General features: G+C 58.9%; 1 protein-coding gene across 1 annotated transcript in view; it reads right to left on the bottom strand.

Annotated features, from left to right (window-relative positions):
* Positions 1-2,296: 2,296 nt before the first annotated feature.
* Positions 2,297-16,018, bottom strand: part of LOC306668359 (SCO-spondin-like) — a 52,303-nt gene continuing 38,581 nt past the window's right edge. The window contains 30 exon segments of the mRNA XM_079151635.1: positions 2,297-2,442; positions 2,922-3,072; positions 4,395-4,525; positions 4,807-4,867; positions 5,024-5,119; positions 5,438-5,655; positions 6,344-6,390; positions 6,494-6,636; positions 6,735-6,862; positions 6,996-7,050; positions 7,052-7,199; positions 7,318-7,456; positions 7,860-7,976; positions 8,137-8,295; positions 8,584-8,862; positions 9,101-9,147; positions 9,419-9,543; positions 9,786-9,916; positions 10,435-10,602; positions 10,942-11,286; positions 11,458-11,504; positions 11,581-11,733; positions 11,987-12,233; positions 12,312-12,443; positions 13,276-13,443; positions 13,651-13,863; positions 14,332-14,487; positions 14,617-14,658; positions 15,000-15,220; positions 15,403-15,563. Coding sequence (XP_079007761.1) covers positions 2,420-2,442; positions 2,922-3,072; positions 4,395-4,525; positions 4,807-4,867; positions 5,024-5,119; positions 5,438-5,655; positions 6,344-6,390; positions 6,494-6,636; positions 6,735-6,862; positions 6,996-7,050; positions 7,052-7,199; positions 7,318-7,456; positions 7,860-7,976; positions 8,137-8,295; positions 8,584-8,862; positions 9,101-9,147; positions 9,419-9,543; positions 9,786-9,916; positions 10,435-10,602; positions 10,942-11,286; positions 11,458-11,504; positions 11,581-11,733; positions 11,987-12,233; positions 12,312-12,443; positions 13,276-13,443; positions 13,651-13,863; positions 14,332-14,487; positions 14,617-14,658; positions 15,000-15,220; positions 15,403-15,563 — 4,251 coding nt within the window. The 3' untranslated portion in view covers positions 2,297-2,419.

The raw sequence follows: 16,018 nt of genomic DNA on the forward strand, positions 1-16,018 counted from the left end.
GTTCTACAAACCTATGAGATAATTAATGGGACTATTTTACATTTGTGGGGACTTGTTACACAGCAACAGTTAACTGGAACAACCACAGAAACAGTGCTTTTGTGGGGATACCCATGCACATTGCTTTCTTATGTTCAGGATCTGTCACCATTTCTGCCATAGTTGATTCTGGGGCACCCAGATATGTGGGAGGATCACCACTGGCTTTGCTATGGCTGACTGGAGGTGGATGATGCCAGTTCACTGCATTAACCGGTTATCGGAGAGACACTGGAGCTATAGGAGAGATATTGGCTGAGGCCTTGGATTTTCTAGGGATTGTGAGAAGGATATAAGCTATGAAGGAATTGAAGATGGTCATCCATGCTGGTCAAGAAAGAAAGAGGAACCAGGCACGGAGGTGCATGCCTATAATCCCAGTGGCTCAGGAGGCTGAGGCAGAAGAATTGCAAGTTCAGAGCCAGCTTTAGAAACTTAGTGAAGCACTAAGCAACTCAGTGAGACCCTGTCGCAAAATAAATACAAAAGAAGAACTGGGGATGTGGCTCAGTGGTTAAGTGTCCCTGAGTAGAATCCCTGGTACAAAAAAAAAAAAAAAATGCAGGCAAGAAAGCAGGGACTGATAGATTTAGGAAAATGATAGGACCCAGATGCTGGAGGACCATGATGGACGATAAACATGAAGGGTGTAGGTGGCCAGGTAGGAGCTGAATGTGTAGGGAAAAAATCAGAGGGAAAAAGGATTTGCAGGAATTAATGATTTTTAGGAAATACATGGAAATGGAATATGCCTAGCGGTAGCCCCTTTCAGGAATCCCACTGACTCGCATGACAGATCTCCAGGTAGGGCCTTGCCTACAATGCAAGTCCCAGTGCTAACTCACCCAAGAGTCTCCCTTCTGTGTCCCACTACTATTAACTAGAGACACTCTTACTTTCCATCTCTTGTAGGTCCTCTCTCCTTTGCCAATAGCTTTAACTGGATGGGACTTTGGCCTATAGGGTGTCTGAGGAATATGATTCAGAGGGACTAACATGTAGCATCACCAAGTACCACAGCAGAAGTGACTGACCTGGCTCCTGCCTCTTCCATCCTAAAAGTGGAGCCTGAGACAAGAATTGGGTCCTGGAAGGGGATCCACCTGGCAGGGCTGTGGACTTGGGAGAGGAAGCAGGGAAAAGGAAGAACTGAGACAAAGGTGCATTTTAGAGATTACTGCTGTGATGTCTGAGAGTGTGATTCAGAGGCAGAGCGCTTACCGAGCATGTGCAAGTGTGTGGGTTCAATCCCCAGTACCAACCCTGCCGAGAGAGAGAGAGAGAGAGAGAGAGAGAGAGAGAGAGAGAGAGAGAGAGAGAGAGATAGAGATCAGTGGTACAAGCATTGGGGGCTTGATTGCACCTCTCAGAATCCCACCAGATGCTCCCCATGCCTCTCTGTCTGAGGAATGGGAGGGGGTGCATTTATCCCAGCACTCATCTTAAGTGGTTGAGGGTTGACCCAGAGACATGAACTACATCTCATCCCTGCACTCGTACTTCCTTCCTGGCTACTCTTGTGCAAGCCATATGTCAGAAAAGTCCAGGGCAGAAAGAAAAAGGTTGAAAAGAGGATATGCCAAGGAAAACTCATGGGAAAAAAAGAAAAGCTCAACATCCTCAGTCATTTAGGGAATGTGAATCAAAACCTCAGTGTGCACTGGCATGGTGGTGCATGCCTCTAATCCCAGGACTCTGAGGCTGAGGCAGGGAAATCAAAAGTTCAAAGCTAGCCTCAGCAACTTAGTGAGGCCCTAAGTGATTTAGTAAGATCCTGTCTCAAAATAAAAAATAAAAAGGGCTGGGAATGTGGCTCTGTTGTTAAGCACCCCTGGGTTCAATCCCTGTTATCAAACAAAGAACAAAACAAACAAACAAAAATGAGAGAGAGAGAGAGAGAGAGAGGAAAAGGAAGAGGAGAAGCAGACTCCAGCCAGAGCTTCCATGGAATTCTCTAATGTGCTGCAGCTGAAGTCACACTGGGTGGAAGGATAAGACCTGACACTCAAGACTTCTAAAAGGAGAGGTCTTCCGACTCTGTATTCAGCCCTGTCCTGCTATAGACACCAAGGCCCAGTTATGGAAAGTGTCTTGCCCAGGTTCACCAGTCACCACGAATGCCATGGTGAATCGATGACAGATCCACAGAGGTCCTCAGAAGACCAAGTGTTTGTGTAGGGCTGGGCAGGGCTCAGACACACCCTTCCTCCCCTTTCCCACCAGTCCCTAGATGGAGACTCTACACATGGACTTGCTGCCAGTATGATTTTATTTGGGTCCTCCACTAGGGGTGGGCGGATGGTCATGGGAGGAGATGATCAGTGCCTCTGAGCCCAGATGTCACAAGAGGGACAGCAGTGGACGCATCCGGCGCAGCCTGTCAGTGCTTAGAGAAATCACCTCCTGGGGGATAAGAGAAGGAGAGATGAGCTAGCAAGAGAGGGAAGGGTGGAAAGCAGGGCAGCAGAAGAGTAAGAGCAAAGGCCAGCTCCTCCATGGTGTGCAACCCCTTCCATCCGCGTCTCATCCGCCACACTACGACCTCAGTCGTACACCAGATACTTCACAGGCATGCTCTCATCAAGTCGGTTTGAAAGATGAGGTCGTTGGGGCTCAACAGAGACAGATGAGCTGGGATTTGAACCAGGTATGATTTACTCCAAACACCCAGCTTATGTACAACTGGAGGAATAAACAGGATCCTGAGCAGGGGACGGGAACGCACTGTAAGAACTTAAGGAAGATGAAGTGGAGAGGAGATTAAGTGTCCCGGGCCGCCTCTCAGGGACCCCAACCGCAACTGGCCCCGCCCCCGAGTCCCGCCCCGCCCAGTCCCCACCCCTCCCCGCAGCCTGGCGGGTCGGGTGCCCGCCCATACACACCCTGGCAGGCGCTGCACTGGCAGCTGTGGATGACCGGCAGCAACCACTGCTCCGCGCGGCCATCTGGACAGCGCAGGTTCAGGATCCTTACAGGGCTGTCGGGGTCCAGGCGGTAACTACAGCAGTCGCACTGGCTCTGCAGGTAGGGCTCCTGGGCGAGACAAGTGGCTGAATTGGGGAGGGCCCAGACTGCTCCCTGGTCTTTCCCATGCGCGGTGGGAGGGCCAGATCCCAGTCCTCTTGGACAAGCAGGGTAGCTGGGCCGCGGGAGGGAAGTGTCACCAGCAAGTCTCACTTCCCCAAAAGCCGGTCTTTTTCAGTCCAGCCCCTGCCGGTCTGGACGTTCGACAACCCGCAGGTTAAATGAACGCAGCAGGGGAAAGACACAGCTTCCACCGCAAGGGACTTTCAGTCTGGTTGGATAGGCGGGCTAATGGTATTTGATAGTGGAAATGATTAAATGCTAACTGCAACTCCGATTCAGTGTAACGTGAGCTCTCTTTCCAGAACAGGCCTCTTCTTGCCCTTCAATTTTATAGGGATCCTCTTACAAGTCACACTGAGCACTTGATTTAATTTGATTTACAATCATTGTTATAATTCCACTTTTTGTGTGTGTATGTGTGTTGTTCTGGGGCTCAAACCCAGGGCCTTGCACATGCTAGACCAGTGTTCTACCACTGTGTTATATTCCCAGCCTTATACTTCTACTCTGAGACAGGTAATTCATTTACATAATACCATGTTACAAAACTACAAATATTATTTGGTTATATCTCCTAATTACTTAATTCATCATGTTTTTAAAATTCCAAAAGAGATTTGGGAAAGCATCTCTAGGAGGGGCAGAAGTGGTTGAGGGTTGAGGGGCAGCATCTTTGGGGACCAGGTAGGAAAGTGCCTTTGTCTTTCAGGTGGGCAGAGGCATGAGGGTCCCAGAGTAAAAGTGACATGAGTTGGGGCTGTGGTTTGGGAGGGGGGCTCCACAGCTCTCCCGACTCAGGCCTTGGGGAGATAGGAGGTTGGGCACAGGACCTGAGAAGATTCTAACAAGGAGTAGGGCTTGTATCCTGGGTCCACAGAGCACAAACTTGGAAAGTAGGCCTCTGGCCTGCTCAGGTGTACACCTTGCAGGGAAATGTCAGAGGGCCTGTTTATAAAAGCACATCTCAGGTGCCATCTTGCTCTCTGTGTAGTGGGCCCTGGCTTCAGAGTTGGCATCCCTCCTGTATTCCTTTCTTTGTTGGTGTCCTGGCTCATTTGTCCACAGTGGTGAGGGGCATGCTGGGGAAATGTGCAGAGCCACCTTGGTAAAAGGCTCTGACCATCCATAGCCTCAACTCAACTGTTAGCTCAGGAGAATGGACTGTATCCCTTGTCCTCTGGACTTTGCCCAGGTCCCAGGCTGGTGACAGGACCTCAGGGGCACACTGTCTGGCCTGACTCCTGGCTTGTAAGCACCCTCTGGCTCACCTCAAGCATGACGTTGGTGCTGGACAGGCAGTGCCCACTGCAGTAGCTCACTTCTACCTGGTCCAGGTGGCAGGGACCCTTGGTGAGGTTGCGAAGCTCGGTGAGGAGCTGGCAGGAGGCTGACTGCACCTCTGTGTGGGAGGGTCAGGTAAGAGTGGCAAGAGGTGGGAACAGGCAGAGGGGAAGGCTGTGACTAAGGGAACCCTGGGGAGAGGGCCTGAGGGGGACAGAGCCTGGGTTGGGTGTGGCGAGCTGCTATGATGCGTCTCTGGGGGTCTTCACCCCTCTAATCCCTATGTGGGCAGACCTGGGGGAGAGGGGCACATGCCAGGCTGAAAATGCTGGGTGTGGGAGCAGTGGGGAGAAAGTTCCAGGCCAGGGACAGGCAGTGGGGACCCAGGTCCCTACGTACCCAGGGAATCTCTGCGGCAAGTGGGACAACAGCTTCCTGGCTCCTGCACAATCACCTCGCCCTGCAGATGGAGTGGCCCTTGATGGACTCAGATAGATGGTCCCATCACCTGCACCCCATACTGCCTGTGCAGAACCCTAAGACCAGTCACAGAGGAGGACCCCCGAAGAGCCCAGGAGCCACCTGAAGAGTCGCAAGGCCCCGGGGGCGGGGGTACCTGAGCACAGTTGAGGAGGGGGCAGTGCTGGCTGCAGACGCGCCTCCCGCGGAGGCACTGGCAGCTCTCACAGTCCTCCCGCCATTCGGATCCGAGCTGGGGGTGGGGGTGGGGAAAAGTCACCTCTCGGTCTCTCCCAGTTTTCCACAGTAACATCCTGGTCCTGAACCCAGCCTGGGAGCACCTAGCCAGGACAATGGTCTGGGACTGGAGTCAGGCGATGAGCCTCAGGAAGGTGGCAAAGCCTAGGAGCCAGAGCAGGGGTCCCACACAGAGTCCATCCCTTGAGAGGACCAAGCCCTGCTCACTGCTGTAGGGCCTGGGAGTAAGGCCAGGGAAGTTGCAGGTACTCAGCAGGTGGGGAAGCTTGGGCTCTGGACGGGGCTACGTGGCTGTAGAGGGTCGCAGTCTTACCAGGTGGAGGTGCCCGTGGTGCCAGCACTCACACTGGTCTGCGGGGACGCAGGGGCCCGCGTGGCTACGGAAGTACCCTTGCTGGCACATGCATCCTGGGGTCTGGACAGCACTGCAGTTGCCCTGAGCCTCTGTGGCATCGGTCTCCTGGCACGTCCACTCACAGGGACCCCGCTCTTCAGGGCCCACGTGCTGCCACGTTTCCCCAGGGGGGCACTCTGTAGAGAAGACCATCACCCACTCTCTGGTCAGCCCTGGGTTCGGCCTCAATGCCCTGCCTGGATGGCAGCCCTCAGACCCTCTTCTTCCCGGCTTCTCAGCTCCAGCCACCTGCGGCCACCCTTCACTCTTACCCACCCATCCAAATAGCTGTGCCCAGGCTCGGTCTCATCCCCTGGCCATCCTGTCTACCTTGACCTCTGTATTCTGGCACCAATGTCACATGCTGTGGACATTGCTTGCTTGACAGTGCCCCAGAGGCAACCTCCTGTCTCTTCCTGTTCTGGTGGTGGCCCACTCCTGCCAGCCAGAGTGCCGGGGGGCTGGCCATGTCTTCCGACTGAATTCGCAGAGATCTGCCAGGCCAGCTTGTTTCACTTACCTCCCTGGGCCTCAGTTTCCTCATCGGCAGGAGAGAAACTTCCACAGAGAGTCTGGCCTCACCTGTGCCCTGGCTCAGTGTGCACATAGTGCACTTGGTGAACACCCCACAGATGGAGCCGTGGGCCAGTGCCTGGGAGTCCCGGGTGGGGAGGCTGGGCCTCAGGGCAGGGAGAGGGCAGTGTGGACAGAGAGGGAAGGGCTTCCTGAAGGAGGGAGCTTAGCCTCGCTTGTGGGCAGGGCCCTCCTCCCCTGCTCAGGCCAGCCAGCCCTTGCCATGGAGGGGCATAGGCAGCCACATCTCACCCTGACAGTCGGCGAGGGAGCAGCTGAAGGCTCCATCTTGGCAGGTACTGGAAAGACAAGTACTGCTCAGAGCCCTCTGCCCTCTCCTTCCCTCTGCCCTTCCCAGCAGCCCATCCTCCCAGGCTCCCCACTCCCAGTCCCTGGGCTCACCAGCGGGTGCAGTTTCTGGTGAGCACAGTCCCTGGGGGCAGTTCCTGGACCTGCTCTTCAAGGGTCAGGGCGGGGCCCCAGGGCAGAGAGAGCTGAGTGCAGGGGCAGGCAGCAGGGGGCACGCACGTGCCGTTGTGCAGCAGCTGAGGAGGGCAGGCTCACTTGAGTGTGGACACTGCCTCTTACCTGCCCATGGGCCCACTTCCCCAGGCAAGAGTCAGGACCCAGCCACTGTACCCACCTGTCCCCGGGGGCAGCCACAGCCGGGTTGGCAGGGTTCCTGCATACAGATGGTGCCAGGCTGCAGGTGTGAGCAGAGGCTCGGGCATGATGCAGCACAGGCACTGAACACCTGGCCAGAGGAGCACTCTGTGGGGAGCGCACAGCGGGTGAAGAGGGAAGAGGCCGACTCGATTCCCCAGCCTCCGCCTCCACACAGCTGGGTCAGGGCCTGGATCCAGGGACAGAGGGACGGGCAGTTCCCTGGGCCCAGGGTGCTCACCAGGGCAGGGCTGCAGGTTACACTCCTGCTGTTGCTCCATGTCCTGGGCCTGGCATAGTGCCCCCCCCAGCATGCTCCTTGCAGCTCCGATGGCGGCCCATGGTGCCCCCCCCACAGGCAACTGAGCACTTGCTCCAGGCTGACCAAGGTCCCAAGGTTGGACACTCAAGGCGTGGGCACACTAGGGAACCATTGGTGCAGGTGCTGTGGACAAGGGACAAGACAGGGAACCAAAGCTCACTCCCTGGCAAGGCCCACAGCCTGACCTGCCCCACAGCCCCCACTCCCTGGCCTCAGCTCAGCTCACGGCAGCTCAGCTCACCAGTTGTGGCAGTCCAGTTGCACCACCTGGGCTGGGGCCAGCTCCCATGAGGCATTGGCACTAGGGAGGCCACAGCGGCAAGAGGAGATGGGCACACAGTGTCCATCCTGCACCAGCTGGCCAGGAGGACAGCGGCAGCCTAAGAGTAGAGGTGGGAGGACGGACAAGATGGGGTGCTCAGGCAAGGTTGCAGGGTGGGTCCTCCAGCAGCCTCGCCTGGTGCAAAGGCGGGTCTTCACAGTCTCTCCCAATGCTGTGTAGAGACACACTCCCACCTGCCCTGTGTGGTCACCACCCTGTAACCCTCACAGCACCCACGAGCATCCTCCTGAACAGCAGGGTTTGACAAGCCTTGCTTTATGCAGGACTCAGCTGATTATTGCAAGGAAGGACCCACTTCTGTACTCCATGATGATCTGGCAGTCGGATCCTACCCCCACCTCAGCCCACCCCAGCCCTGTGCCAGGGCTCACACTTTCTGGAAGTGAAAAGGAACCAGGGATCCCCAGAATCCTCGGGCCAGGCTGGGTATGGCTGGCTACCTGGACTACAGGGTCCCTGCAGACACTGTACGCGGTCCCAGAGGTCCATGCAGCTTCGAGGGCATTGATTGGCACAGTCAAGGGTGGGCACGGTGTCCTCAGCCTTGCAGCTCTCTCCTGGGGCCCAGACAGTAGGAGTCTGTGTTGGGCACACTTGGCATCCAGGGCAGTGCACCTCCTCCACTGTGCAACTCCAAGACAGAGGCACCAACTCCCTGCAGATGCCATTGCTGACGTCCAGTCCTGGCAACCCTCTGGATGCTGGGATGGCACTTACCTGGGCAGGATCCCATGTTACAGCTCTGGGTCTGAGCCCATGGCCCAAGGCAGACTCCTCCAGGGAGGCTGCCTGCTTCTCTCCAGCGTATCTGGAAGCCTCCACTGCAGGGCACCTGGCAGGGGCTCCAGGGTCCCCAGGGATTCCACTGGCATGAGTCTGGGAAAGATAAAGTGTCGGTCAGTGTGCAGGCCCCACCTCCCTCCCTGCCTGAGATGGTGGACCTGAACCCTGTGAACATGTCCTGAGACCCCACTAGGCTCCCTTCTTTCCAGCTGCCACTTGGACCTTATCCCAGTTTCAAATCCAGCAGGCCCCAGAGGCAAGCAGAAGGGCTAGCAGGTTGGCTAACTCCTGTCCACCGGAATGAACTTGTGGCCCAGCCCACCCGGCCTTCTGCCGTTCTAGGCCTGCTCCTTCCTGTTGATTTTCGCCCCTCCTCACTACCTTGACAGGCCCCAGGGTCAGGGCAGAGGCGTTGTTGGCTAAGGGGCGCTGTGCAGAGCTGAGGGTCTCCAGCCCAGGGCCTCCCTGTCTCAGGGTCCAAACAGAGGCGGTGGCGGTGCTGCTGGGAAACCAGCAGGGACGTGGAGGGTGGCCGGAGGCCCGTTGTGTTCGGGGACCAGAGCTCCTCCAGGGTAGTCCTGGAGGCGGGCGTCAGGGCACTTCGGGGCAGGCAGGGCCCACAGGGTGACCACTCGGACCAGCTGCTCAGAGGCAGAAGACCTAGAAGGGCAGGGTGTTTGTGCACCTCCCAGGGACCTCTTAACCCAGAGACCCCAGGGGGCAGGGAGGGGGCTCAGGGTTATGATCCAGAGGGACAGGAAATAGGAAGGACTGAGGGAGCTTGGGGCAGGGAGGTCCCCTTTGTGTGGGATTGTCCCAGTTTTAGCACAGAGAGTTCCATGTTCTGGAAACCCCCACCCTGGGCAAATGGGGACGGCATCTCCCCAGGCCCGGTTACCTTTGCAGCCCCAGCTGGTGCACTGCAGCTCTCCGTGCCAGCATTCACTGTGGGAAGGGTGTCAGGGTGGGCTCTGGCAGGCAGGACCCAGCCCAGAACTGTGTGTGTTGGGGGCTCATCTTGGGGCAGTCTGAGCTCTGGGTGCATTTGGGGCAAGAGGAGGGAGCTGTAAGGTCTGCATCTTGTGGCCACCTGCCCACAGGCTGGGTTGGACCTGAGGGGCTTAGCTCGGCCTTCTCTGCTAGGTCAGGATGCCTCTTGGGGGGACCCCATGCTACTCCCTGGCCTCAGCCTTCTGCCTGTCCTCACCCCACTCACCATTCCTTGCACCCCAGTTGTAGGTGGTCCCCAGGGGCCAGTGTCACCTCAGCTCCCTCTTCTGAGATGTGCCAGCAGTTACATTGCTCGGGGGGAATGCAGGCCCCAGCCTGCTCCAGCAGCCCCTGTGCGGAAGGAGAGACATGCTGGGCTAGGTGGTGACCACTGTGTCGCCCAAATGCCCAGCACCATGCTGGCCTGCAGCAGGTGCACATGCATGTTGCACATGCATGTTGAGCAAATGGACATAGGAAAGAACACCAGCTGGGGAGAGGTTTTTAGGGTTTTGAAGAGGTAGGGGTCACCAAGGGCATCAGGAAGAGAGGACACTCTTCTTCTTGGAGTGTCCCCAGCTCCCAGCCCTCACCTTGGGGCAGTAGCAGCCAGGCTGGCAGGGCGGCAGGTCTTGGCAGAGCTGTTGGCTCAGGTGTGTGGCACAGAGCCTGGCGCAGGGGGAGCCACAGGCCTGGAACTCAAAGGGAGGTGTGCAGCTGTCCTCTGGGAGGGAGGGAGGCTGGTGGGTAGTAGCTCAGAGACAGCCCACTGCCCACAGCACATGCTGCCCGATCCCAGAGAGGCTCCTGTGGCCACCGGGTGGGAGTGTAAGACTGCCCCCTTGGTGTGTCCCCCCACCTGGTCCAGGGAAGGATCAGTATGGTTTGGGTCTCAGTCAGGGAACTGTACAGAGGAGGGAGCTGAGGAGTTAGGGGCCTGGCTGGTGCTCCAGGGATCAGCAAGGGGTGAGATGGAGGGCAGCCTCAATGGAAGCGGAAAGACACATTGTCACTGGCACAGCTACATGGGGCAAAGCCACACAAGGCCAGCAGCTACGAAGTGGAAAAATCTTGGTGTGTGACTGTGGGGAAAGGGTAGCTGGCAGGGACAGTAAACAGGCACTGGGGCAGGGGTCAGTGCAGGCACAGAAAACTGTCCTGGGGCCCAGGGAGCCCTGGGTCTGTGACATGAGCTGCTGCTGCTCTTGCTCAACAACCTGGCTTCCCCCTCCTGGGCCTCACCTGTGCAGCTGCCAGTGGGGCATGGCCGGAAGTGGCCATCCAGGCGTGTGCAGGGGGCACCCTCTGCAGTGCGGCCGGGCGCTGGGCCCTGGTGCCGATAACGCTGCTGCACCAGCACCTGGCACGAGCAGCGTGTCCAGCTGCTCCAGCCACTCCACACGCACTCCTCTAGGGACGGGCGGAGACATTGGCAGGCACCTCTCTGGCTCCCCCAGCCTCTGCCCTGCACCCTCCCCTCTCATCCCTGCCCTGGCTGGGACCCTGCAGAGGACACGGGCAAAAGGGAACCAGGGGTTCAGAAAGGCCCCACTGCCTGGACTCCATCTCCCTGGGGAGGAGGTCAGGTGGCAAAGGGTTTGAAGGGAAGAGGAAAGAAACCAGTAGAATGTTGGGGGGATGGACACAGGTATACAGCAGGGATGCTCTGGGGGTGGGGCCAACACTATTCCCTGAATTTCCGCAGGTGGCAGAAGTGAGGACGGGGCTCCACTTCCTTGCCATACTCACCCAGGCAGGGCCCTGCATAGCAGGCCTGGGTGTCTTGGTGTGGGAAAGTGCCATTGCACATGGGGTCTGCCTCGGCCAGCAGGCAGGGGCAGGACCCAGTGCGGGAGGCCAGGCCTGAGCCACAGCTGCGGGAACAGGGTCCCCACGGGCCCCAGGAGCAGGTCTCCAGCAGCTGCTGACAGGGCTGCTGCCCACAGGGCTGGGTCTGGGTGCCAGGGCCCTGGCAGAGTGGTTCCCCGCGGTGAGGGGCTGGCATCGTGCAGGCCCGCGTGCGAACCTGGCTTCCACCTCCACAAGAGACAGGGCAGTCGGACCAGTGGGACCACAGTGTCCAGCTGCCGGTTGCTGTGGGAGGGCACAGGTGGTTAGAGGGGTGGGATGGGAGCAAAGACCAGAGGGTGGTCAGACCTTCATGGCACCAGGGGTAACAGCTGGGGGGCGGTGGCGGGGAATACAGGACACGGAGACATGAGGCCAGCAGGAAGGGCTGGGGTGGGGGTCGGATGAAGCCCAGACCTGTGCACTCGGTGTCTTCACAGATAATGCCCTCTGGGGTACAGGAGCTGGGGAAGGAGCCCAGACTTAGGGTGCTGCTCCTCAGCAGGACAGTAGGGTCACCCTTCCCTGCCTTGAACTTACCACTGCTGACACTCTCCCTGTAGCCAGCTATCCCCCAGGATGTGGGGACGGTCCCCATGCAGGCACAGGGGTGGGCACGGAGGCTGAGGGCAGGGTTGGCTCTGAGACTGCTCTTCTCGGCACTCGGGAGCCCAGGAGCCGGATGTGGACGATCTGGTGGGGCCCAGGGTGGAGGAGATGAGAAACGGCTCTGGCCCTTCATTTCCCCTCTGGGTCTTGGGGCAATGCCCCAGGGGAAACTTCAGGGTGGGTATGAGGGAAGCTAAAGAAAGGACTGGGCAACCAGGACGGAGTTGGACCAGGACATGGGTTGGGAACAGGACCCAGAAATGCTCTGCTAGAGAGGGGCCCAGGCAGAGGGAGACCCGAGCGGGAGAGGAACCTCTAGTTTCGCCTGGCCCTATACCGAAAGCGGCTCTGCAGTCCTCTTGGCCCACATGAGTGGCTGCAGGGACTCCAGGCTGACCAGCGGCTCCAGGCACAGTGGGCGGGAGGTGGGCAGGGCTCAGCTGTGCAGGAGAGCTGCCCGGCCTGGCAGGAACAGTTGTTGCAGGCATCCTGGTGGTGGCTTCCTGGGGCCCAGCTGTGGCCCTGGGCATCAGTACACTCACAGTGCCCAACTGGCACACAGCTGCTGTCCTGTTCTAGGAACCCTGTGGGGAGACTGTCCTTGAGGGCTGGTGCTGGTCCCCTGGGGCCCCACCTGCCTCCCCTGAGCCACCTTGATGTACCCTCAGCACAGCGGCAGCCCCACTGACAGGCCTGCTCCTCCTGGCACCGGATTCCCTCCTGCAGGTCTGAGCAGCGGCGGGGACAGCGGTTGGCACAGCTGACCAGCTCCATGCCTGCTGGGCAGCCCTCCTCTGAGTGGAGGGGGAGGCCCAGTGTCAAGAGGACCCTGAGGATCAGGGCTCAGAATCCCTTCCCTTGCCCTGTCCAGGACCCCTCTGTCTCCAGAGGCCCAGGGCCCATCCTTTCTTTGATGTTGGTGTCCATAGAAACGTGGGGAACTTGGGAAAGTGAGCCCCCCTTACCTACGGGGCTCTTAGCACCTAGCTGGGCAGGTGATATTCACTGAGGGCGACTGAGTTTATGCATCTCAGAGCTAGCTCCAGGCTCTGCTGGGCTTGTTCCCAGGGGCCTGGTGTGTGCAGGGTGGGCTGGGGGTTTCCTAATAGAGGAGGAAGGACCAAAGTAGCCAAGGCCTATTGGGGTGATGAGCTGGGGAGGAACAATGAAAGGAAGAACGGGTTGGGGCAGGTTGTGGGACAGGGTCTATAGCCACTGGCTCCATCTACACCCCAGGAGGACCAAGCATGCTTCCTACTGGGTCACCCTCAAATCCTCTGAAAATCTTGACTGGGCTTGGGGGTACCCCAGGAGCAGGAGGGTGGGGAAAGCTGGGAGTGAGTTCTACCCCAGGGTGGGTGGGGTGGTCAGGGTGTGTCCTGGTGGCTCCATGTGGGCATGCTGTACCCAGGCACACACAGGGAGTTCCTGCCCCGTGCGCAGATCCGGCCACCCAGTCTCTCTGGGAGTTTTAGTTTTCTTAACTGGCCAGTGAGGTAACAGCCTGCCCCCTCTATCCCAAGGATCTTGTGGGTGTTGTGGGGATGACATTAGGAGTGGGCGTGGAGCATGCTCTGCAGACTGATGCCCAGTAGGGATGAGAAGTAACTGTCACCACTGCCATACCACAGGGCATGGGGTTGCAGAGCCGGGCCTGGTGCTTCTCCCCCACACAGGGGGCACCCCCATTCTTGGGTGGGGGGCTTGAGCAGCTGCGGCTCCTCAGGGATCGGCCCCCACCGCAGCTCCGGTCACACCAGGACCAGGGGCTCCAGCGTGACCAGCCCCCAGGCACTGTGTGGGAAAGAGCTCCATCAGAGGTTGGCTCAGGCAGGGTCCCCACACATTCCATGAGCCCAAGCTTGCGTCAGGCATGGAGATGGGTGTGGCGCACTCGGGCAAGCTGGGTGCCTAGGAGGGAGCAAGATGGCAGGCCTCCCGCGGGCAGGTCTGGGGAGGGGTGTGGGGCCGGTGTGCTCTGGTCCTGTCGAGCTAGCTCACCCGGGCAAGCACGCAGGTTGCAGAAGCGACGCTCCTGGTAAGCAGTAAGGATGTCTGGGCACCAGTGTCCGCCCGGCCCCGGGGGACGGTATGCTCGTAGGCGGCGCTGTTGGCCCACCCCACAGCTGCGCGAGCATGGTTCCCATGGGGCCCAGGAGGTCCAGGTACAGTTCCCCGGCTCACAGCCAGGGCTGGAGCACAGGGGCGGCGACTCTGCAGAGCAAAGTAAAGCTGGAGCCAGCAGAGCCTGCGCCCTCCTCTCCTCCCTGGCCCCAGCTCAAGTGTGGACTTCCTCCAGTGGAGCCATCTGGGACCTCATCCAGATCACTGGGCTTCTGTTCTGGATCTGGTACTCATGGTCGTGTGGCTTCAGCAACCGAGCCGTGGTGACCCTTTTCTCATAGGGACAGTAATCCCCCACTCACAGGGCAGCTGAGGGCTTGGGGCATGGTCTTGTGGAGAGTGCTCAGCATGTACATGTGTGAGCACCCGGAGGACAGTGGGGCTCCGGGAGAGGACCAGTGGCCCTGATTCAGGTGCCAATGCGGCATCAGACATCAGTGTCAGGAGCTGGTGTTGCCTGAGTGGTATCAGATATTGGGGATCGGGGGATGGATTCTGGCTGTGGTTAGGAGTGGGCAGCTTAGGGTCTGAGGCTGAGGCTGAGCCTGGAAGGCGTACCTGCGCATGAGGGCAGGTTGCAGGGACGCTCCTGGGAGGGGCCCCCCACAGTGCAGTTAGTCAAGCAGAGGCGGGTCCGACTGCGCCATGCAGGGTGGGTGGGGTCCGTGCAGCTTCGGGAACATGGGGACCATGGGGACCAGGGGCCCCAGCCACCTGTGGGGAGATAACCTCCTGCTAAGTCAGTCCTGGGCTCCGCCTTTCCAGAAGTAGGGTTGGGGAGGGAGGAGGCCCTGGCAGGCCCAAAGGGAGGCCACGAGGGAGAGCACAGGGAGTCTGGGGTACCTGGAAGGCCTGTCACTGGCTCTGCCGTGGACCCTTCAGCTCCTGTTTCAAAGAAGATCCTGCTCAGAAATGTTTCCGAGCCTGAATGTACCAGGCCCGAGCCGGAGGATGGTGCTCAGCGCCCGAGGCCTGGTTCAGCTTTCCCTTGTCGTGATTGATGTCCTGTGGATACTCCAGCTCCTGAGCTCAGCGCTTTCTCCTGGACTCAAGGCCTTTGTTCAAGCCGCTCTTCTACCTGAAATTCCTTCTCTTCCAATGCTCATCAGAATACTTTTTATCCCTCAAAACTCTTCAGATGTGGTCCCCTCCCGAGGCCCTCCTGGGCTGTTCCTTTAGGAGAATTTCCTCCCTCCCAGCGCCCAGCGCCTTCCTGCTTCCCTTACCGGGGCAGTCTGGGCTGAGGCAGTACTCGAGGTCCTGGAGGGGTCCTCGGCAGCCCTGGCCACCAGTAGCAGTTGTGGGGCGCACACACTGGCGGCTGCGTGTGCGGGTGCCCAGTCCGCCACAGGAGCGGGAGCAGGGGCCCCACAGGCTCCATGGGCTGAAGCTGTGGGCCTCAGAGCAGGCCTCCAAGGAGCAAGACAGCTTCCCATGCGCACAGGAGCTGGGGAAAGGGAAGCCACGTAAGGGACAGGGCCGGGTGGACTGGGAGAAGCGTGGGTCAGTCTTGAAGACACAGCCAGGTGGGGGCAACAGGCAGACAGGCTCTCCGGTCCTCTCATCCTTCTTTGACCCCAAATTTCCCCACACACCCGGCACAGTCCCCACCCCCAGCATCCCCCTCACCAGTTGCTGCAGCCCAGTTGAAACGTCCGGCCTGGGCTCAGCTCATCTCCAGGCCTGAGGGGCTGACCCTCCTCTCCCAGAGGGGCTGGGTGCCTCCCAGGATCAGTGCTGGTGGCTCCCAGCTCTTGAATCAGCAAGACTGTCAGCGTGCAGGGGCACTCCTGGGTGGGCGGGACAGAGGGGAGCAAAATCACCCAGGACATTGCCCACTGGGCGCCTTAAGGGAAACTTCTTAAGGGAGGAGGAGGAATAGAGGTGGGCACGTCAGGACCTGGAGGGCTCTGGGCCCCAGGAGGACACTCCTGGATGCGAGAGGGACAGGGACCTGTGTCAGGGGCATAAACACACCAATAGAAGCACACAGGCCATGGGTTTGGCCTGAGGGGTCGGCCACCTTCTGCATAGGGTACTTAGCAGGACACAAGCAGGCCCTTCAAGGACAGGGCATGGCGTGGGCAGAAGGAGCCTTAGACAGGAAGCGGAGGGATCAGGGTGACTGGGTGAGTGCATGACCTTTGAGTGACCTTTGTGTGTCCCTTTCCCTCTCTGGGCTCAGTGACCTCATCTTTGTCAATGAGATGGGATGAGGCAACTGTCCAGTCCCTTCTGGCCATGG

The sequence above is a fragment of the Sciurus vulgaris genome (assembly GCF_902686455.1).
Source record: "Sciurus vulgaris genome assembly, chromosome: 8".
NCBI classification, from domain to species: Eukaryota; Metazoa; Chordata; class Mammalia; order Rodentia; family Sciuridae; genus Sciurus; species Sciurus vulgaris.